Source organism: Helianthus annuus, chromosome 4, assembly GCF_002127325.2.
Source record: "Helianthus annuus cultivar XRQ/B chromosome 4, HanXRQr2.0-SUNRISE, whole genome shotgun sequence".
Classification (NCBI taxonomy): domain Eukaryota; kingdom Viridiplantae; phylum Streptophyta; class Magnoliopsida; order Asterales; family Asteraceae; genus Helianthus; species Helianthus annuus.
In genome coordinates, this window is record NC_035436.2 from 161672654 (window position 1) to 161697432 (window position 24779).

At 38.0% G+C, this 24779-nt stretch overlaps 2 protein-coding genes across 2 annotated transcripts; one reads left to right on the top strand and one right to left on the bottom strand.

Annotated features, from left to right (window-relative positions):
- The first annotated feature begins 1611 nt into the window (after positions 1–1611).
- On the top strand, positions 1612–2673 carry LOC110933864 (putative F-box protein At3g23260). Its single transcript, XM_022177065.1, has one exon. It carries the CDS (start codon positions 1612–1614, stop codon positions 2671–2673), a length of 1062 nt encoding a protein of 353 aa, XP_022032757.1.
- Positions 2674–3239: 566 nt separating this feature from the next.
- Positions 3240–23186, bottom strand: LOC110933863 (B3 domain-containing protein At4g34400-like). Its single transcript, XM_022177064.1, has 7 exons — positions 23141–23186; positions 22974–23044; positions 14374–14700; positions 14256–14300; positions 14118–14180; positions 3589–3720; positions 3240–3500 (listed from the first exon to the last, which is right to left on the bottom strand). Exons 1-7 carry the CDS (start codon positions 23184–23186, stop codon positions 3240–3242), a joined length of 945 nt encoding a protein of 314 aa, XP_022032756.1.
- Positions 23187–24779: the final 1593 nt, after the last annotated feature.

Consider the following 24779-nt stretch of genomic DNA (forward strand, 5'->3'; position numbering starts at 1 on the left):
ACTTTGTTACCCTACTTGTAAGACGGATAGAATAAACAATGGTGGGCATTACCATGCCTATGACCATGTTTATTTGACCATTATCCAGATTCACATTGTTCGACCAAACATGGCCAACAATGAAGCAAGTATCCAACATTGTTCACCCAACCGTGGCCAACAATATCAAGCAACGAGGTAACCGCAAAGGACGTGCGGTTACTTGAGAGCTAATTGGAAGAACATGAACACCCCACAAAAGGGATCATCATTACATGTCCAATCACTACTGAAGACCACTCTCTTCTTCATTCACCACCCTAAAGGTTGGTTCGAAGTTTATGCACATCTTCAACCACCATCTCAGAGGTTGGTTCGAAGTTTATGCACACCCCTAGCAAGGTCTCAAGGTTGGTTCGACACACCAACAGGTGGCACCCAACCCGAGGCTGAGAAGTTCGCATCAAACGAAACATTCTCACCGGTACGGAAGAGGCATCACATGACCTTTCCAGACCTCCAGCTTGATTTACAAAGAGCAAAGACCATCTACATGGCCTAGGATCTTCTCCAGACTCCAAACTACCTTCTAGACACCATAGTCCAGTACTCCTCCCACATGCAACTTGCATATGGCAGCAACACTAGACTGGGGGGACTTGAAGGGGTATGGTCCCAGATCTCACGTCAGCATCGACCGCGAGTGACCATTACCCTTATCAAAACCCCCACTAGCTAACAACCTACCTGTGTCCATGCGGGAACGCACCGACACAGTGGTTGAATCCAATCTGCCCAAGGATGGAGGAGGACTTACCTGGAATATGAGAACGGTATAGTGATGCGGCATGGCACCGCATTTGGTGTATGAAAACGGAAGCGTCCACAGCGATGCGGCCTAGCACCGCATCCAGTGAACACTTCTATCAATACAAGGGAGCTGGATAACAGCCACAGTCACCACGGACGACGATGCGGCTTGGCACCGCATCTCGCGTATTTCTTGATCAAAAAGTGAGAATCCGGAACGTCTACAGTTACCGCAAACAGCGATGCGGCCCGCACCGCATCCTGTACACTCAGCAAGTGGGACTGACACCACAGAGCAAGTAGCACCAAAGGCAGCCGCCTGTCAGGTCTACGTAAGCGACAGACTGACGTGGCGACACCTCCACAACTGACATGCCTGACACACCTGCAAAGATGCAGCATGCCGTCAGTCTATCCATCCACCTCCTCCTTCACCCCTCGGCTATAAATACCAACCCCAAATCAGGTTTGAGGTATCTCTTCACAACTCTCTCACTACTACTACTATCATACTATGCTTCCCAAGCATACTACTGATTCTCACGCCGGAGAGTGGTAACAAGGAGCACCCCCCACCCCATCCTCCTTGTTACGAGTCACGGTTTGTTTCCTTGTGCAGGAGATCAACCGGCAGGCGATCCAGCCAGCGATCCTCGAGAGGAAGGGATTAACCCTTCTTGACGAGACCAGTGTGTTAACCCTGCCCGGTTAACCATTGTTTCATCAATATGTTTTGTATATCATTCATGCAACTTGGTTGCTTACTTCACAAATTCGAGTACATAATTCTCATCAATTGTTTCTTATGAAATATTTTGTAGGATGGAACGTCTTGAATTTCAAATGTTTGCTAACCAAATCCTATCAAGGCTACCAACAAAGTGTGTTGCTCGATTAAGATGTGTTTCCAAACAATGGCGATACGAATTGTCGTCACATTTGTTTGCGATTATTCACTATCACCGTACCGCTAAATATGAAGATCGTGAGCTTATCACGTTGACCAAGTCATTAATTGATCTTCATAACTTGATTAGTGGAAAGGTAGACATTTCTTCACGGAAGATTATTTCCTTCCCCGTTGACACCCGTGTTTCAAATCTAACAGTTCTTGCTTCTGAATATGGTCTTTTACTGATGTCCATCCATTTTCTACCGAACGAATTGATTCTTTGGAATCCGACAACTAACCAATTTTTGAATTTGTGTGATAAGAAACCTAAACATTTTTTTGATTTAAAGAAAGATGCAGTTGGGATTTATATTGATTCATCTAATGATGTTAAAATATTACTTCTCCAACGTCGTAAGGATGTTGTTGTACCGCGTGTGTATTCTCGGAACACATGTGAATGGAAAACTCTAACTTTCTTGAAAGGACCAGATTACGGTTCAAGTTTATATTGGTTGTCTTCCGGAACTTTATGCAATAATGTTTTATATTTTCCATCTCCACACTATTGGACGCCTGCTAAAAGTTATACGATTGCTTTTGATGTGGATTCTGAAACTTTCTCGAAGATTGCCATACCACAATGTACTGATGTTATTGGTCGCCAAAGCAGTTTTTTCAAAATCCGCAACACACTTCATTTGTTTATTGTTGGAAACACCCCTGAAAAAAATGTGAAGCTATTTAAATTTGAAGACGAACTATGGTCAGAAGTGTCGTCTTTTACAAACATAAATTCAATTTCATTTGATTCATGGCGTAACAAATTAGCTGAGAACAAAGGTGACACTTGGTCTTTTGAGATCGATCGTTGTGGTATTGTTGAGATACAAATTGGACTGGAAGATTTTCAATACATACGAGACGTTGAGACCTTTCGAGGACTATACAAAGTAGCATCGTTTGAAGAGACCGTTGTCTCACCTATTTAGTATTTATAAGTTGATGTTACCGATATTATTTTGATTTACTATCGATATTAACACTTTATTAAAGTGTCGTATTTCCAATTTCCAAATCATTATAAAATAAAAGATTTAAATATTTAGTCATTTCATAATTGTAATTAATGATATATTTTTTTAATTCTGTATTTATGATTTAAATATTTAGCAATCCGAACGAACCTATAATAAAGATTAAGAAGATAACATGTATTGGCGTGTGTTATATTACATTTGTACTACCGCTTTACTTGCAACTTATATAAGCAATCCGAATCACATATAAACAACCACAACTTACTTTCTAAATATATCTATTTAAACATTGATTATCAACAACTGTTTATACACGAAACCAACTGTTAATTACATTCAAAAATATGGTACGTGGTTCGATGATATAATACTAATTGTCTTTAACCTTAAACTACCTATGAACAAAATAAAACATGATAACTAACGATTGCATGTCCAACAAAGAGGAAACATAAAATCAGTAGCACAAAATAGTCATGATTTCTTCTACACAAACACCTACATCATTAGAATACCTGTTAACCTGCGTTAACCCCATCCACGTGTGATAAGATCAGTAGATTTCCTGAACTTACAAATGTGAAATGCAATGTGTCACCAAAACGAAGTCCATTCTCCTTCATGAACATCGGCCAAGCTTCGATTGCATACCTTACACCATCTCCATTCTTCTGGTGCCTAAGATTCATATCGATGGTTTTTCCATTCATGTTCGTCACTTTTAACTCATGCACTTTATTTCTGAATCCGGCAAATCTTACAACATTAGCAGGCATTCTCTGCATTAATGTCGTTATTAACACGTAAGTCACCCTTATGCATGTCATAGTATTTCTGTTTATTATTAAGTAGGTTAAAAAAACATACCATGCGGTTTTCTCCCTTAATTGTGAATTCATATTTACCACTTTTCTCAACAGAATTTGTCCTTGCAACAACTTTTCGTTCAACATCCAAAATCTTCAATTCATGACCATATCTCTTTCTTTTTTCATTTACCTTATTTTTTAACACATCCATTATATTTAGAATAATATCTAAATTTATACAAATATTGATCACTAAATATTTTTAAGTTATGCTATACGTACCAAGCGCCTGCCAGTTATCTGTCCAACTGTTGGCACTTTTGGCATTTCGACTTCTTTTCCGCATATCAGCTCCTTATTGTCATCCGCATGACAATATGCCTCAATGTCACACCCCCAAAATGCCACCTAGGGAGTGTCCCTGTCAGGCATGTGACAAACCAATAATGAGCCACTAATCATATTGAACCAATCACAAGTGTTGAATAAAATCATCAATTATTACTGAAAAGTACCGTCAATAAGTTTAAATGAAAACCAACATGTCAGCGGAAGCAAATAAAAGAAAACATAGTTAACTGTTTCAAATTAAATGTATGAAATCAATAAACCCATCATTCGTATCCAACCAGCACGACCCATGACCACTCCTGCTACTTCAGACAGCAAGTTTCCAAATCCATATAATCTAACGACCTGCGAGCATGCAACGAGTGTATCAGACAACGCTGGTGAGTTCATAGTTTTACGAAAACGTTAATTACCAAGTGATTAGTTAATCCACTGAATTCAATTCTAAAAGTAATGTTGAAAACAATGTTGATAATACCCCAATACAAGACGGCTTCTGATTATTTTGCCCTTTCTCCGATGCTCCTATCAAAGCATTGGTCATGACTAGGTCATTAGTTCAACACCCGTCCTCCCAGGTACGGGGTGAGGTTGCCAAACCTAAGTAGCGCTACTAACTAATACCATGTTACCTTCCCGGTAACCAAACAACACGGAGGGACTTTAAAGGTGATAGGATGAGTATATTATCCAACATTCCCGTTTTTACCCAAAAGACTTATCCCTTCCCAGGATACCCACTGACTGTCCCAACCACCGGGACGCATGCTCAAGAGAGATGAACTCACCTTTGATTTGCTCGGTAGAATTAATTACTCGTTTATCAACAGTGGTCAACCAAATCCTATTAGGGTTACCAGCGATAGTCAGTTTCACAATTACACTAGTTACAACCCCTGGGTACACATTGCACAAACAGCAACCAGTATAGCACGTATCACCACACAATTCATAACAAGTATTCTGCCCTACACGTACTCGCATTGCAAGTTAATTCCATACATGTATGTTTCATTTTATCACTTCATCACTAATTTGCCACTTACATGAGAATAGAACCCAAACAGTTAATACATAACCCGAGTGTTAGCCTTTCATCCTACCCGGCCCAAATATATCAGACCCAATTAAATCAGCGATTCATTCTCTTCTACGGCCCAGTACGCAGCCCAACCACTTAAACTTAATAAGCGTGGTGTGTTTTTGACCTGGTGTCAATGTGCGGCCAAAAGATCTAGACCCATTCAAGTGTGAGTTCTAAATTATATTTGTTTGGGGCTGCTTGCTTAATCCTATTGGGCCGCCATTCTCAGTGAACCCACATGCAAACTGAATAGTAAAACATATAATTATGAAACATATAATTAGGATGTACCATGAAACTTGGTTACAATTGTACCGAACATTGCATTTAATACTATGAATATAACAAGAACCCTAATCGATAGGCAAGCAGTTGACATCATCATTGTTCACTATCTATTTAGTCCAATCCGATTTCAATGAAATTCACAAACTATCATAGCATTATATAATAACATATCATTCGGCCACTATACAAAGCATCAGATTTCATCAACTAAATTCACATCAGACAGATTATGGTATCCCTTATATACAAATTCCCAACCAAATAAGTCACTTGAACCCATGTGCAGGTCTCCAAGTTCCACCAACAAAACATTATCTAATTATTTATTTCACCTAATATTGAAAACATTGCTAAGATATCACATAATCGATTGGATCAAAACCACTGCACATGGCCGCCACTTTTTATTCAAGATTATCAACTTACATCAACCCATTTACCTTCAAAACCATTGGACCGTTACAGCCTACCTATATATATCAGAATTGATTATAATCCCACATTAATAACATGCACACATCGAACATGCAGCTCACATACTTATTCCATCATATCAGTTCCTTGTCTATCCCCATTCATGTGTGACGGTTTCTACAGAATACATACATACACACATATCTATGGCCATAAATAATATATTCAGATTTGCACATATGTCTAGCCATACGAACACATGCTTATATAAGCTTGTATACATAACATCATCTACATAATTCTCACATCTTTTATGTCTACTGCTATATGTGTACGTGTGTATATACATCCATATTCTATTATCATAAGAAAATAATCAAACCCTATGCACTAAAACCATTAACCAAAAAGTTACAATATCATGCGATTCATGTTTAGCAAAGAATGGGATCTAATAACATAAATGTTACACTAACCGAGAGCTTGACTAAATTAAGTTGTTGACTGAACAAGATGTTGCGTTGAAGAGGGGGGGGGGGCTGCTGCTGAAGCCGTGCGATCAGGGAAGAGGAGGTATAGGGTTTGTTTTCTTGAGATATAAGATTTGAATGTATTGTGTTAATAATCTACGTATCCCTTATGTGTTTTTATCCCCTAATAACCGACCCCAAAGAATAACAACCCATTGGTTTAATTGGGCTTCACTCGGCCCAATATGATTTTGGTGTTAAGTCCTATCGTAACCATTGGTGCATTAATTAAATAGATCTTGGGGCGGTTTAGACTTAACCTAGTTGGGATTATACCCATGCAAGTGGGCTGCTAAAGGTTTGTTTGTTATTTGCAAGTTATGAGAATATAATCCTACGTACTTACACTAAAGGTATATATGCACCAAGCCATAACAGGCTTCTACATGGGTTTGTATTGGGCTTGGGCCGATGACCTCATGTGTGGCCCAATATGTGGATAACTTGATAACCGGCCCAATGTAAAGTGTGTATATAGGTTAAACATTCGGCCCAAATACATGGAATACCAAGGACGACCCAATCACAAAGATAGCCCAACGGCTTGCCCAATTATACCCTGACACGTTTACGTTTAGCAATTTATCGAAGCAAGCACGCGTAAAAGAAGTAACAGGGAATGTTCAGGTTGTCACATCATCCCCCACTTGAAAGAAATTTCGTCCCGAAATTTGACAAGAAAATACAGAGAGTGAAGTGAGAAATCAAGATTGCTGCTGGTTTTCCTCAGGTGCCACATCATCCCCAACTTGAAAGGAATTTCGTCCCGAAATTCACCAGTTTCATCGGAATTGATTCTGCAGATTCGTACGATTTCAGATACTTAGTCTCGAGTTCCAACGAACTCTCATAATTGGAATTTGATAGTACTCGCAAACCTTAACCTCCTGGGGCATGATTTCAATAGGCACCTCGACAACTGCAACTTGACGTTAGACTCAGACTCTAAGAAGGTATCACAAGCGTTTTGTCGGACAAACCCTGCTTTAGACTCGTGACATAAATGACATCATGAACGTTACCCAATTCGTCGGGTAACTCGAGTTTTAGACGACGTGACCGATTCTTTCCAGAATTCCAGATAACCCAACGTAACGTAAATTAAGCTTGTCACGCTTCCCAAGCATGCCACCCCTTCCCAGGGTGAGACTTTCAACACAATACGATTACCTCCAGCGTTTCCCAAGTTTATCAGCTTTCCCGACAGTCACGCGTTGCCGCCAATCGTCTCTAGTAATTAAGTTGTCAACCATCTTAGTCTAACAAGAAGGTTGACCTTATCATCTATGTCCCGCACGAACCCAGCTTGGGAATTCTCTTCCTTCAGTGCTTCGACTTGGACAGGGCAAATCTGATCGTGTAGGCTAGAGTCGATGGTGAGTTGCAAGTTCATACGCGTTTAGGTTCCATAGTCATATTTGCTCAGGAGTTTCGTCCAGCAATGCCATCACATAATTAACTCTCTCAAAACAAAGGTGCACGGGAGGCCTCTTGTGATCGGTCTAAGTGGTGCAATTGGTACCGTCCAGGTGATGCTTCCATCTTAATTCCAAGGACCATGGCTTCCACCGCAGGTCGTGAATCGAGCAGTTCTTCCTGTAAGTCCACCGCGTGGGCCATCTCCTTCTCGTGCTGCATTGATGTGTAACTGGGACTCTGATTCGAACCATCATGGTATACGCCAGATCATCAGTACCCTCGGATAGAAGTGATGCTCAATGCGTTGTAGGTTAGCCCTGTTTTATTTCCCATGAATTCACAGCTCCCCGCTATGCTAAAGAGGTTGAAGTTGCGCCATCTTCGAAAATCTCATGATGAATCTGCGATAGTATCCAGCGAACCCAAGGGATTGCTGTATCCCCAAAGGAATCCGAAATTGCCTGAGGTCAATCTGAAATTCCACCTGACGATGTGGAGGTAAACCAAGTAACTCTTCAGAAAACACGTGAGAATATTTTACGGACAACTGGAAGATCCTCGATCTTCCCTTCTTCAGGTTGCGAATCGGTGACGAGAGCTAGAATAGCAGGGTAGCCCTTCAGTAGACACTTCTGGGCTTTCATGACTAAGACGATGCCAACAATGCGATGATCTTGAACTGATAAGGATTCCCCCACTAGGGAGAGGGATACGCACGATTTTCTCTTTACAGAGAATTTCCACTCAATGACTACGTCAAAACTTACAAGAATATCGGGAAGTGGGTCAATGTCGAACACTTGACCCATGAGATCAAGTTTACAACTAAAAGGACATGAGAAGCTTTTATCGATTTACTATCAGTTAATTCTACTACATGCTTATTTACAAGAGGGGTGGGAGTCAATCCTATTTGACAACTGAACCCTAAAGGCACATAACTCCAATCGAAACAAGAGTCGAACAAAACAGAAGCAAAAAGATCATTCAAAGAAGACGTACCGGCCTCAGCATTACCCTTCATTGCGAGTTTCCCCCAGCGCCAATAGTAAATACTCTTCCACGTGCTCCGTTCCCACCATTGTTCCCATTGTTGTCATTCCCAGCATTGTTGTTGTTGCCAGCATTCTGATTAAGCTGAGGGCAATCCCTCTTAAAATGACCCTCATCACCACACTGAAAGCACCCCTTCTGATTTCCCCGATTCTGTTGTGGCTGTTGCCTCTCCTGTTGCTGTGACTGCTGCTGCGGCTGCTTTGGAAGCCAGACCCGGCAATCTTTAGCCATATGACCTACCTTGTTGCACCTATGACATACTCGGGTGCACGGTCCGCGATGGTGGAACATACACTTATCACACTTTGGTAGCTTTCCCACGTAAGAACCCTGATTTGAATTGTTGCTCCGATTCTGGTTCACAGAAGACGACTGGCTGAAACTACGGTGGATGCTGTTGTCTGCCCTTTTCTGAGATTGGTTGGCACTGGTTGCTTTGTCAGCATCGTTCCACTTTCGCTTGTGATCACTAGCAGGTGTGGTAGCTGTAGCAGTCGAGGTAGTAGCAGAAACGCGTGGCGGCAAGTTGCCACGTTCGACCTCTTGGTCAGTAATCTTATGTGCCAAACGGACGATACGTGGCAGATTGTCTAGGTTTGCAGCAGTAACGTACCCCTTAACAGCTGGTGCTAAGCCCTTGAGATACAACTCAATTCGCCGAGGTGGGGGTCGAGACATGTTAGGGCACAAAGTTGCTAAATCATTAGACCTCCTAGTGTATGCTTCAATCTCAGATCCCTCCATTTTCAGATTGTAGAACTCGTTCTCCAGTTTCTGAATCTCATCACGAGGACAATACTCCTCTCGCATCAACTCCTTGAAATCATCCCAAGTAGTGGCATTCGCCATCTCAATACCCAACATCTGAACCTGGGCATTCCACCATGTAAGGGCACCATCCTCGAGTGTGCCAGTAGCATACTTCACTCTGTCCCCAGCTGGACAGTTACACATTGCAAATACCGATTCTGCCTTCTCAAACCATCGCAGGAGTCCTACAGCCCCTTCAGTCCCACTGAAGGTCTGTGGCTTACAATCCATGAACATCTTGTACGTACAAACAGGTGGAGCAGGTGGATTGTTTTGATTCGCAGGTTGACCTAAAACGAAAGAACGTACAACACACAGGTAAGATTCGAGTATACGACACAAGGATAGAAAGTAATTGGCACTTATCGTACCAGCCTGGTAAGCCGCTAGGGCTTCAGCTACACGAGTGTTGATCAAGTTGGTTAATTCGGCCTGCGTCATAGCAATGTGGCCACGTCCATGGCCTCGTCCGCTCATGTTTCTAAACAGGAAGAGGAAAGATTTAAAATGCAAGTTCGAGTAGGAGTCAAGTATTACTATGACCTCTATAGACTACTGAGTTCTAACATAACACCAATTAGCCGAGCGGAACCCTTTTCACACTCGGTAAGCCTCACTGGGACTCACATGCACCTCACGTTATTATCATGTGTGCACCCATAATAATAAGGCGATTTGCATGCCTATCTCAGTGACTCTTAACTTGCGCTAAAAGGTTCCCCACATTCAAATAGCAAATGAAAGGTTTTACAGAATCAAGGATCACAATAGTCGAAGGGTAGTGTCACACTAACAGTTCACATAACAGGGGTTGGTAACATAAGGGCTCATACTGCTGTGCCAAGTGTGTATTCACGTGTAATATCATACGTAAGTGTACACTAGATATACTATGCAATAATAAATGAGAAACGAACCTTGCAGTCTGGAGCTGAGTGTCATGGTCGATTTCGGTCCTGTTCGGTTATAGTCTGGTTTTATGAAAACGTTTTAAAACCAAGTTCACTATAACCAGTGGCTCTGATACCAAACTGTCACACCCCCAAAATGCCACCTAGGGAGTGTCCCTGTCAGGCGTGTGACAAACCAATAATGAGCCACTAATCATATTGAACCAATCACAAGTGTTGAATAAAATCATCAATTATTACTGAAAAGTACCGTCAATAAGTTTAAATGAAAACCAACATGTCAGCGGAAGCAAATAAAAGAAAACATAGTTAACTGTTTCAAATTAAATGTATGAAATCAATAAACCCATCATTCGTATCCAACCAGCACGACCCATGACCACTCCTGCTACTTCAGACAGCAAGTTTCCAAATCCATATAATCTAACGACCTGCGAGCATGCAACGAGTGTATCAGACAACGCTGGTGAGTTCATAGTTTTACGAAAACGTTAATTACCAAGTGATTAGTTAATCCACTGAATTCAATTCTAAAAGTAATGTTGAAAACAATGTTGATAATACCCCAATACAAGACGGCTTCTGATTATTTTGCCCTTTCTCCGATGCTCCTATCAAAGCATTGGTCATGACTAGGTCATTAGTTCAACACCCGTCCTCCCAGGTACGGGGTGAGGTTGCCAAACCTAAGTAGCGCTACTAACTAATACCATGTTACCTTCCCGGTAACCAAACAACACGGAGGGACTTTAAAGGTGATAGGATGAGTATATTATCCAACATTCCCGTTTTTACCCAAAAGACTTATCCCTTCCCAGGATACCCACTGACTGTCCCAACCACCGGGACGCATGCTCAAGAGAGATGAACTCACCTTTGATTTGCTCGGTAGAATTAATTACTCGTTTATCAACAGTGGTCAACCAAATCCTATTAGGGTTACCAGCGATAGTCAGTTTCACAATTACACTAGTTACAACCCCTGGGTACACATTGCACAAACAGCAACCAGTATAGCACGTATCACCACACAATTCATAACAAGTATTCTGCCCTACACGTACTCGCATTGCAAGTTAATTCCATACATGTATGTTTCATTTTATCACTTCATCACTAATTTGCCACTTACATGAGAATAGAACCCAAACAGTTAATACATAACCCGAGTGTTAGCCTTTCATCCTACCCGGCCCAAATATATCAGACCCAATTAAATCAGCGATTCATTCTCTTCTGCGGCCCAGTACGCAGCCCAACCACTTAAACTTAATAAGCGTGGTGTGTTTGTGACCTGGTGTCAATGTGCGGCCAAAAGATCTAGACCCATTCAAGTGTGAGTTCTAAATTATATTTGTTTGGGGCTGCTTGCTTAATCCTATTGGGCCGCCATTCTCAGTGAACCCACATGCAAACTGAATAGTAAAACATATAATTATGAAACATATAATTAGGATGTACCATGAAACTTGGTTACAATTGTACCGAACATTGCATTTAATACTATGAATATAACAAGAACCCTAATCGATAGGCAAGCAGTTGACATCATCATCATTGTTCACTATCTATTTAGTCCAATCCGATTTCAATGAAATTCACAAACTATCATAGCATTATATAATAACATATCATTCGGCCACTATACAAAGCATCAGATTTCATCAACTAAATTCACATCAGACAGATTATGGTATCCCTTATATACAAATTCCCAACCAAATAAGTCACTTGAACCCATGTGCAGGTGATGCGGGCCCAAGCGTGGAAGAGCGGGCCATCCTGTATTTGGAGGCCCAAGATCGGGTCACTAAAGGGGCTTCACTGAAATGGCTCTAACTCGGGCTACGGGGGTCCGTTTGGGGCATGTGACCAGTCAAACGAACGGGAGAACGAGCTCTATCTTGCTGCAAACGCCCTACGGCGGTTTGGGTCATCGTTCGGGCCGAGAAAACGCTTATTTCTATTATTTTTTCCCATTTTTATGTTTTTTCAAGTATTTTGGGCATTTTGTTTTTGGGCTTGTGTTTGGCCCGTTGTCTTTTTTAGGCCCGTTTCGAATTTCTGTCATTATTTATATGTCCCTTTAGTCAATGAAACAATCAGACTTGAATTTTGAGAAAACTTATTTTTCACTTCAAATTCCGTGGCCTTTGGGTTGCAATTTGGGGGTTGGGGAAGAGACACACAGGTATTCGTAGAATCAACGTGTTGATCTTCGTTTTTCGTATCACTCACTACATCAGCAGGTCTCCAAGTTCCACCAATAAAACATTATCTAATTATTTATTTCACCTAATATTGAAAACATTGCTAAGATATCACATAATCGATTGGATCAAAACCACTGCACATGGCCGCCACTTTTTATTCAAGATTATCAACTTACATCAACCCATTTACCTTCAAAACCATTGGACCGTTACAGCCTACCTATATATATCAGAATTGATTATAATCCCACATTAATAACATGCACACATCGAACATGCAGCTCACATACTTATTCCATCATATCAGTTCCTTGTCTATCCCCATTCATGTGTCACGGTTTCTACAGAATACATACATACACACATATCTATGGCCATAAATAATATATTCAGATTTGCACATATGTCTAGCCATACGAACACATGCTTATATAAGCTTTTATACATAACATCATCTACATAATTCTCACATCTTTTATGTCTACTGCTATATGTGTACGTGTGTATATACATCCATATTCTATTATCATAAGAAAATAATCAAACCCTATGCACTAAAACCATTAACCAAAAAGTTACAATATCATGCGATTCATGTTTAGCAAAGAATGAGATCTAATAACATAAATGTTACACTAACCGAGAGCTTGACTAAATTAAGTTGTTGACTGAACAGGATGTTGCGTCGAAGAGGGGGGGGGGCTGCTGCTGAAGCCGTGCGATCAGGGAAGAGGAGGTATAGGGTTTGTTTTCTTGAGATATAAGATTTGAATGTATTGTGTTAATAATCTACGTATCCCTTATGTGTTTTTATCCCCTAATAACCGACCCTAAAGAATAACAACCCATTGGTTTAATTGGGCTTCACTCGGCCCAATATGATTTTGGTGTTAAGTCCTATCGTAACCATTGGTGCATTAATTAAATAGATCTTGGGGCGGTTTAGACTTAACCTAGTTGGGATTATACCCATGCAAGTGGGCTGCTAAAGGTTTGTTTGTTATTTGCAAGTTATGAGAATATAATCCTACGTACTTACACTAAAGGTATATATGCACCAAGCCATAACAGGCTTCTACATGGGTTTGTATTGGGCTTGGGCCGATGACCTCATGTGTGGCCCAATATGTGGATAACTTGATAACCGGCCCAATGTAAAGTGTGTATATAGGTTAAACATTCGGCCCAAATACATGGAATACCAAGGACGACCCAATCACAAAGATAGCTCCAACGGCTTGCCCAATTATACCCTGACACGTTTACGTTTAGCAATTTATCGAAGCAAGCACACGTAAAAGAAGTAACAGGGAATGTTCAGGTTGTCACACTCAACCTTTTTCCTTTCATCTTAAGCTGTTAATACAACTTCTAACGTTAGATAATAATAACCAACAATTATTAACTAAGTATGTCTACATATATTAATTAACTAATTATCTATTGTTATGTTTTAAATAATTACATCATCTTTTGTTTGTTGGTTTGTCGCTTCTCTCATCTGTTTCTACCTTCGACTTTTCTTTTCCAGCAATGTTTTTATTCACCCATTCTTTGCTACTACCTTCATGAATCTGTGTATGATAGTTATTAAATTGACAAAGTCGGATTGTAATGTATTTTAATCTACATAAATGTAAAGTTAGTACCTCAGAAATCATCTGATCTATCAAGTCATCATCATCACATAATGTCTGTTAAACAATAAGATACGTAAATAAGTCATATTTATTAGTAAACTATTATACTTTAGTTGAAAATACTTACAGACTGAACGTTTTTGTAGTATGTTTCTTTAGGTATTTCCAGCAGAGAGTCATCTTCACTTTCTTCTTTGTTGGTCAACACCACCTCAACTCCTCGACGATAAATTTTTAACTCAAATATGTTGCTGTCCGTCTTCATCAATAACAGTATATCATCATCTTCTATCGCAAGATCATGAAATAATTTCGGACAACCTTTTGTGAAAACATAATTATCATTGATTTTGTCCGTCTCAACTTTCCAAATCTGACCTGCTGCATATATGTTATAACAATTGTTTACTGGCGTGTAAGAGTAACATTTTGTGACATAAGCATCTGGAATCACCTGAAAAGTTATGTAGCATTTTATTATAAAAGATAGATATGCAAGGTTTTATATTACAACTATAATAAAAAACAAATTGATTCATACATATTAGTATACTTACTATTATCTTTAAAATGCCGTAACGGTTTACTGTTAAAAAAGATTCACCACACATGTTCTCGAAGAAACAATCGATTTGAATATTTTTATCTTCCATTATCCTTAAGCGCAATAACGTCTGCTTTGTCAACTGAAGATCTCTTACCACATTACTCCATCCGTCAGTTATAACAGATTCCCCGCTTATACTTCTCAAAGAAACTGGCCAACTTCTTTGACTTTCATGATGTATCATTAATTTAGTTCTTTGCCAATAATCACCATATACACTCTTAACAAATTCTATTGGCACCACCCGTCGTTAAATTTATGATTTAGATCATATATAACACAATTTATATATACTTTTTTGTAACATTTGTAGCATACCAGTTTTAACGAGGATTGCTCATCTAACACAGCTACGCATGACGAACTCATTTTTATATACCTGTAACATAGCAACAACTGTTTTAAACATTTAGTATTCAACTTGAATGCATACTTATATGTTTATAGCAATATCAAAATTACGTCTTAAGCAATACTATATACACAGTTTTTTGTAAATATGCCTTTATATCAATAATCCTAATTCATAATTCAAATAAAATCTGTATATGTAGGCTTTAAACAATAACAAAGCAACTGTTATCAGATAAATATATTTGATTACAAGTAAATGAATACTCAATTTAGTTGATCAATTTATAACAAAATACATATTTTTTCACAAAAAGATTCACAAAATATATTAACCAAATAACAATGTTTAACCGAAATTCTATACTTTCAAACACATGCAATACAAATCTGATCCCTCTTAGAGACACACAACATACACAACATTCAATTTTATAAAAACCTAAAACCAGATTTCATGTCTAAATTTTCATTTATAGCCACAAACAAACACCTTATGAGTCAACAAAAAATATGCTCAATCTTATTTTTTATGTGGTACTTATAAGCTATTCAATCATCCAAATAACAATCTCAATCAAGAAATTCTATTTTTCACAAGAAGATCGACAAAATATATCACCCAAATCAGATAATTAACAGAAATTCTATACTTTTAAACACATGCAATAGAATCTAATCCCTCTTAGATACACCCAATATAAATAACATTCAATTTCATGAAAACCTAAAACCCTATTTCACTTCGAATTTGTTAATAATTGCTGGAAAGAAGTCGGTAAAGTAACTAAAAGTGAAGATTGTGGTTCAAGTGATCGGAAAATAAGTATGTAAATCAAACCATATAATGTCGTTCAAGTGATCGAAACTTAAGTCGGTAAAGTAACTTTACCAATTTGTTGAACCGTCGATTGTATTCTTCTTGAGCTTTGTGAATGAAGATGATAACAGTGTTGAATGAACTTGAAGTGATAGGTTATGATTGTATTTGATTTGATAATATATAAATATACATTGATCTATTTATTTGCTTTGCTATATCCGTTTGTTTTTTAACAATACATTAACTATTTTTTTTCCACTATTTTTTTCCATTATTTTGTTCACCGAATAAGGGATCGCTGCAAACTTCTATTCCACGCCTGGTACCTAGATGATGGAACGCTTATTGGAGATGCCACCCAAGTGGCTAATGCTTTAGATATAATCAGAGCTGAGGGTCCTTCCTTAGGGCTTCAACTTAATATAAAGAAAACTGAAGTTTTCTGGCCAACCTGCAATGGTGTAAAGGTTCAGGAGGGCTTATTCCCTCGGGGGATTGGGAGGCCGGTGCTGGGTGTGAAAATCTTGGGGGGTGCTGTTAGTCGTGATGCAGAGTTTATTAGTAGTATGGCTCTTAAAAGAGCGAACTGTGCAGTCGAGCTGATGAGGTGCCTTAAACGCCTACGGGACCCACAGAGTGAGCTCCTCTTGCTTCGTTCTTGTATGGGTGTTGCTAAATTACTGTTTGGTCTTCGAACGTGTCAACCTTCTTTGGTCGGGGGAGCTGTCTCTGTTTTTGATGAAGGCCTCCGGGGGGCATTAGAGGATATTGTTGTTTGTGGAGGTGCCTTTTTTGGAGATCTCCAGTGGAGGTTGGCTTCTCTCCCGACCCGGTTCGGAGGCTTAGGAATTTGTACGGCCGAGGATGCCTCTTCATATGCTTTCGTGGCTTCAAGGGCCCAATCTTGGGGTTTACAAGACCACATACTCCGAGAATGTGGTGGGGATGTTTTAGACTCTGATTACAGGAGTGCGTTGGACCTTTTGCATAGTTCTCTTCCCGACCTTGATATTGGCGGTTTCTACATTAAAGACACCGCCCCTCCTAAATCCCAGAAAATTCTGGCGAATGCCTTATATGGCGAAATTGTCAAGAGGTTTGAAGAGAAGTTTGTTTAATCCCCTCGGCAAAGAGCTGTGTTTGAATGTCTACGTGCCCCACATGCTCAGGATTTTCTGTCTGTCGCACCTATTGAAGGCTTGGGGCAACACATGTCGGCTGTGGAATACCGTGCTATCCTTAGATACCGACTGATGATTCCTTTGTTCCCAGTTGACGAGCCATGTCCGGTATGCCGCAAAGCGTGTTTGGATTCTTTCGGCGAGCACGCGATCCACTGTAAAGAACTACCAGGGTTTAAATATCGGCATGATTGGGTGAGAGATGTGTTATGTGATGTTCTTAAGCGGGCCGGGATCTCTGCCAAAAAAGAGGCTCCAGTAAATTTCCTGACTGACCCCTTAGAGGGGAGGTCCACTTTACGCCCAGCGGACATCCTTGTGTTTGGATGGGAAGGGGGAAACACGCTTGTGTAGATCTAACTGGAGTCTCCCCCCTTGTCGGGCTCAAAGACAAGGGTTTTGTCGTAGGGCAAGCGATGCTCAAGGCAGAGGCGAGCAAAGTGGCAAAACATGAGAAAGCCTGCCTGGAGAATCAACATGTGTTTGTCCCGTTTGCGTTTGATACCTTTGGTGGTCTCGCTCCTGACGCTGTACGACTTTTGAATCGGGTTCAAAAAGTCGTTAATAGTAATTCTTCGTCGCCAAAGGTTTCAAACTTTGTATTTAGTAGAATTGGTTTTTCTATTCAAAAGGGGGTGGCGGCGCAACTTGTTGCCCGACTACCTGCCATTGCTTTGTAATTGCCCTTTTTCGTGTGAAATAATATTATATTTTTGATTCAAAAAAAAAATATTTTACATAAATAGATACAGGCTTTTCATGTGTTAACTTGATATTATGGAATTTTTTTAAAGTTTTAATTCTTATTAACACATTAGAAGATATTTCAAATTTTAAACACATTTTGTGGATTCGGCTGACGTACAACTTTTTGGCACAATGTTTGTTAGTAGCTTTACTAAGATGTATTGGTGTGTGTTATCTATGATTCTACGTTCATGTGTTAATGTATATTTAGATGTCAACACTGCCGGTTCAAGTCTTATTGGCCAAAAGTCATGAAAACATCATGAAGTTTTACTTAAGAAAAACTTAATATGTAACGAACATTAGGGAGATGTAGTATTGGGATTTGGTCAACCTTTTGAAAATATTATATACAACCCGTGATTAAAATCGACAACTCATGACACACTATAATCCTAACAATATATTCATATTTCTTAAAATCTAATAAGAAATGTATTCGTCAATTAATTTTTATAAGATATTATTCATCATAATATTCACGAACCTGTAATAAAGTATTTACGTGTTAAAGTATAATTTTTTTGTTGTTTAGCCACCCGTGTATTACACGGGTACTTAGACTAGTAGAAAGTATAAATAGAAATAGATGCACCGGTGCTTTTGAGACTAATAGGACCAATACTTTTTCTTTTCATCACTAATTATGGAAGAACATCCATAATAAAAGTTTCGCAATATTTTGCTATGTTGTTCTTGATAGTTTTCTTAAACGAATTGATGTTCAAGCATTTGTCAAAAGCACCTATCAACAGATTGTTACTAAACAAGATAATAAAATCGTAGAACTATCTTGATCCATAAGCGCTAAAAAAAACCCACAAAACACCCCCATTTTAGCAGTCATATAATATTTCTACAAGTGCTTTAAAAACACTTATTTCCTCTCTATCACTACATATATCCTTATAAATCCTTACATTGCAATATCATCACCACTTTGTAACTTATTTTTCATTTTGCCTTTTTATACCCAATGAAATTATTTATAAAAGTATAAATAACTTATTATAATAAACTAATACCTTGTTAGTAAAATAAATTATATAAATTAAAGTATTGTATAAAATAAATTAAACTGGTGTAAAATATAGAAATTCTTTTTTTTTTTCAAAATTAAACCATTGCAATTTTTTTGTTATTTTAGCCAATTACCACATTTAAAAATTTTAAAATTAAAATACATGTAAAGTATAATTCGTTAAAGTACATGATGTATGAGTTATTAATGCATTGAAGAAGGTTAATACAAAAATATTTAAAAAGTTTTTATTTTAATTATTTGGGCCCGCCATCTCGAGTGGTTTCGGCCATTGAGAATGGAACATTGCCTACGAGCAAACCCCTCCACGAACGGTTCTATAGATCGTCAATGCAGATAGTGTATGATCAAATATTATGTCTATAAAATTTGATAATAGATCGTCAATGCAGATAGCCTACGGTCAAATATTATGTCTATAAAATTTGATAAGCATGAATATTGTGTTTATATGTATTTTAGTATAATGGATCAAATTGAAATCTCAATGTGGTCCACATTGTTATCTTTTGTAGGTTGATAAATAAATTTTGAACCCATCCCATGTGATGTAGGAAGACTTTTGTGCGATAAAAAAAATTATTTATAGTTCAAATACGATTTTTAGTACTAACGTATGCGTAAACGTGATCAAACTAAATAATAAATATATATTTTGAGATTGGTCTAGTAGAAACATCAATATTTTGACTAACACAACAAATCATCTTTTTTAATGCCATATATATACCGCAAACATTTTTTTTCTTTTTTAAATCCATAGATACCGGTGGACCACATAATTGCTACTGGACCACTTTTAATTGATACCTTCAACCCAAATAATTATTATTAAATAACCATGACAGATTTATAAATATGATTATCAATAAATTAATTAATAGAGTGCGGTTTATGATGACAAAGAAAAGATGAATGCGAATGGTTCTTGTCTATCAAGCTCTTCATACTTCATGAGAATTATTTGCAACTCTATAAAATTGATTTAATATTCAGTTTACTAATATATATTTGAGAAATTTATGTATAGTGAACAAAGATTTATAAAACAAAGGTTTAAGGCTTAATGAGATGCTATGAAACTTTTATTTTAGGATAATGGATTTTGTGTTTTATTGTTTTAGGATGATTAATCGGGAGGTTAATAAGCTTGACCCATATGAAATTCAAACCTAGAGTCACAACCTTCAGGAAAAGGTTTAGATTTATTTTAATCAATATCTATAAATACATTTCTCTTGTAATCCTAAGCTTGTCCATAGAATACTTGTTCTAGTTGACTATAGTTGTGGCTAATCGAGCGAACAATTTAACGCATGTGGATGACGGGGGTAGTCCCAAAAGTACGACCTAACACATTACCCTCCTAAAAACAAAGGATACTTAACTTTTCTACCCAAATAGAAGAAGGATCCCGCTCCTAAAGACCATGGTGGGACATGGTCAAGCCCTATATATAAAATGGATTGCCAAAGGTAAACCACACTTCACTTCTCACTTCATCTTCTCTACTTAACCTTATCGTCACTGGTAAGCCCTATAAATACGCCGAAAGATGATCACATGAGACATCCTCCTTTGGTGAGACTAACGGTTTGTTCATTCTTAGCAGGACGTTCCATCTAATCAGGGCCACCCGCTACAACCTAATTGCTCTCACTCCCGCCTATATTTCCATTGTAGCAACATGAATCAAACGAGTCCTTGATTTGGGAGCTATCCGTTTGTTTCTTGGATTGATGCGATGGAGTTATGCTTGGCATTTTCGAAGTCTTGTAATGCTTAAGTGATCCAAGCATTGAAGTTAAAGTACTACAAAAAAAAGTATACAAAAATAAAGCCCATCCTCTTATCTTTGGACTAGGAGTAGATTTAGATTAACGTTATAACATCCTACATGTTAACGTATTATATTTTTCGGTATATAAGAAATCTTCGTTAAGATATTGCAAATGTAACTTCAACTAAAAAATTTGGAACTGTTGGACCTAAAATGTCGACAAAACTAAAGTTAGGGTGAAATGTGGAAAATACCCAACCCTTTAGCAAATCTAATCTAATCTAATCTAATCTAATCTAATCTAACTACTATAATAAAAGAAATCACTTTAGAGACACTTGTCATCATATTAGGCCATCTCTTATAGATAATTATTATTTTAATTTAATCTCTTCTAATTAATTATATATAATCCTCCTACAAAATATTATTTAATTTAATATCTTATATTATAGATAACTCTTTTACTAAATATTATTAGTTTAGTATCTTATGAATAATTATTATTCAGTTTAATCTCCTTCTCATTTATAATATTATTTAATTGAATTAATTATATTTGAACGTTTTGTTTAGTTTGGTATAAAATAAATTTTACGAGACTTAAAATAAAATTAACTAATATTATTTATCATTTATACATTTACGAAGTTTTAAATAAATGGTTAAATTTATTGAGACTTCGTTAACAAATTTTGCAACATCAAAATAATCTATTTTTATCACAAAAACCAAACTTTGTATTGATATATTAAATATTTTTATTTTCACTGTATAAAATTACATTTACTCGACCCATGTGACACATTAGGTTTTTTATGATATAACTTTTTATTATTTGATATATAAAATTAGATTTACTCATACACGGGGTTTTTTAAGGATATATATTTTTTATTATTTAGTATAGAAAATTACATTTATTCAAACCGTTTAATGCGCATATTTTTAAAGATGTAATTTTTTTAATTGTTTGGTATATAAATTACATTTATTCAACCCGTGTAATAAATGAGTTTTTTAAAGATTATTTTATTATTTGATAAACAATATTACATTTATTTAACCCGTGTAATACACGTGGTTTTAAAGATATAACTTTTTTTATTTTGTATATAAAAATTACATTTATTAAACCTGTACAATATGGTTATTATAGATATAATTTTTATTATTTAATATATAAAATTATATTTAGTCAACCCGTACAATAAATGAGGTTTTAAAGATATAATGTTTTATTATTTAGTATATAAAATTTATTTATTCAACCCCAGGGGCGGATGTATGTAGTAACAAGGGGTAGCCTCTGCTACCGCTTGGTCGGAAATTTTTTGACGTTTTTAGTGTAAATTTTGGAAAAATTTGATGTTTTTTCGATTTCGTTACCGCCTATTTATAAAACGTTACCGCTTAATCGGAATCCTAGATCCGCCACTGTTCAACCCCATGTAATACACGGGGTTATAACCTAGTGTTAAAATAAATGGCACTTAAGGGACATGTTATGTCATTAATCAGTTAGACCATGGATATAGGAATTGTACCACGACAAAAATGCTCCAAACTGTCTCGCGTTGGTTTCTCCGTCATTTTTAGATACTCGTCGTTGATGTCGGTAGTGTTTCCATAAGCAAGGATTCGTAACGCCGACGTACACTTTTGGATACCGGTAAATCCAAGTGCCCCTCTCGCATCCGCTTTTTGTTTAAAATAATCGTAGTTGGCTTCCAAGTCGTCGACTATGCGTAGAAACAACCGCTTACTCATTCGGAAACGACGCCTAAACAATTCGTTCGAAAATGCCGGCACCTCATCAAAATAATATTTTATCAAACGATCGTGTGTCGCGCGTCGGTCTCGTTCAATATAACCTCTTTTATTTTATTCTGCTTGGGGGCGACGACAATGTAGTGGTAAATCAAAATAATGCCCCCACCATGGGGCATTATTCCACTCCTCTAACAACGGAGATTGTTCAAAAACATTGATATCATTGCATGACCCGACAACGCCAAAGTAAGCCGACCAAACCCAAAGGTCCTGTGAAGCAACTGCTTGAAGAATAATAGTGGGTCCTTTTTAGTCACCTCGTGTGTGTTGGCCTCGCCATGCAGTTGGGCAGTTATCCCAACGCCAATGCATGCAATCTATGCTCCCGATCATACCAGGCAAACCATGCTCAACATTATGTACCTCGTAGATCTTTTGAAGGTCATCCCATGTGGGCGTTCTAAGATAACGCGCACCATACACATCAATTATACCTTTATAAAAAAACATAGATAAACATAAGCTTCAAAAGAAAATTGTAAACGTACTGGTCGTTTTTTTTTTAAAAGAGTAAAGTATAGGAATTGTACCACGACAAAAATACTCCAAGCTGTCTCGCGTTGTTTTCTCCGCCATTTTTAGATACTAGTCGTTGATGTCGGTAGTCTTTCCATAAGCAAGGATTCGTAACGCCGACGTACACTTTTGGATCCCGGTAAATCCAAGTGCCCCTCTCGCATCCGCTTTTTGTTTAAAATAATCGTAGTTGGCTTCCAAGTCGTCGACTATGCGTAGAAACAACCGCTTACCAATTCGGAAACGACGCCTAAACAATTCGTTCGAAAATGTCGCCGCCTCATCAAAATAATCTTTCATCAAACGATCGTGTGCCGCGCGTCGGTCTCGTTCAGTATAACCTCTTTTATTTTTTCTGCTTGGGGGCGACGACAATGTAGTGGTAAATAAAAATAATGCCCCCACCATGGGGCATTATTCGACACGTGTCATCCCAGTCAGCATGGGGCATTATTTCATAAAGTGGTGTAGTGGGGCATTATTCCAATAACGCCCAAACAATCATTTCCCAATTATTTTTTTTTTAAATTTTAAATACTTCATTAAATTAAAAAAAATACAATACTAGAAATGAAAAAATTAAAATCCGATTAAATTAAAAAAAAACACTAGTTTTCGTCTTCGCTTTCTTCACCCTCGCCAACTTCGTCTTCCTCGTCCTCCGTTTCTTCCTCTCCCTCAGGTGGTACATACCGAACCGACCATGCGTGGTGTACCAAATCAACCATTAACTGGGAATGGTACGGTGCGTAACGCAACTCTCGCGCATTATTCTCTCTTTCTTCCATTGACGCCTGTGGATGCTCCTCTCGAACGGCTTCTGGCACATAATTCTGGCATATCGCCTTTCCTTCGTCTTCCAAAATCATGTTGTGCATGATTATACAAGCCTACATAGCATCTCTCATTTTTTGCTTGCTCCACGACAAAGATTTCTCAAATATTGCCAGCGTTGTTTAAGAACCCCAAAGCATCTCTCAATGTCTTTTCGTGAAGACTCTTGAACCTTTTTAAAGTATGCTCTTTTTTCATCAACAGGATCACTATACGTCTTCACGAAAATCGAATACCTAGGATAAATTCCGTCGCTCAAATAATATCCATGAGGGTAGTAGTTTCCATTTGCGTAAAACGACACTTTTGGAGCTTTGCCAGAAATCCACTCCTCTAACAACGAAGATTGTTCAAAAACATTGATATCATTGCATGACCCGACAACGCCAAAGTAAGCCGACCAAACCCAAAGGTCCTGTGAAGCAACCGCCTGAAGAATAATAGTGGGTCCTTTTTGGTCACCCCGTGTGTGTTGGCCTCGCCATGCAGTCGGGCAGTTATCCCAACGCCAATGCATGCAATCTATGCTCCCGATCATACCAGGCAAACCATGCTCAGCATTATGTACCTCGTAGATCTTTTGAAGGTCGTCCCATGTGGGCGTTCTAAGATAACGCGCACCGTACACATCAATTATACCTTTATAAAAAAACATAGACAAACATAAGCTTTAAAAAAAATGTAAACATACTGGTCGTTTTTTAAAAAAAAAAAGTAAAGTATAGGAATTGTACCGCGACAAAAATGCTCCAAGCTGTCTCGCGTTGTTTTCTCCGCCATTTTTAGATACTCGTCGTTGATGTCGGTAGTGTTTCCATA

Excerpts from the sequence above, each read along its gene's own strand:
- LOC110933864 (XM_022177065.1), top strand. The coding sequence starts at position 1,612 with ATGGAACGTCTTGAATTTCAAATGTTTGCTAACCAAATCCTATCAAGG.
- LOC110933863 (XM_022177064.1), bottom strand. The coding sequence starts at position 23,186 with ATGGCGGAGAAAACAACGCGAGACAGCTTGGAGTATTTTTGTCGTG. Across the intron at positions 14,301-14,373 it reads ACTACAAAAACGTTCAGTCT|ACATTATGTGATGATGATGA; the intron begins GTAAGTATTTTC and ends ATTGTTTAACAG. Across the intron at positions 3,501-3,588 it reads TTAAGGGAGAAAACCGCATG|AGAATGCCTGCTAATGTTGT; the intron begins GTATGTTTTTTT and ends ACATTAATGCAG.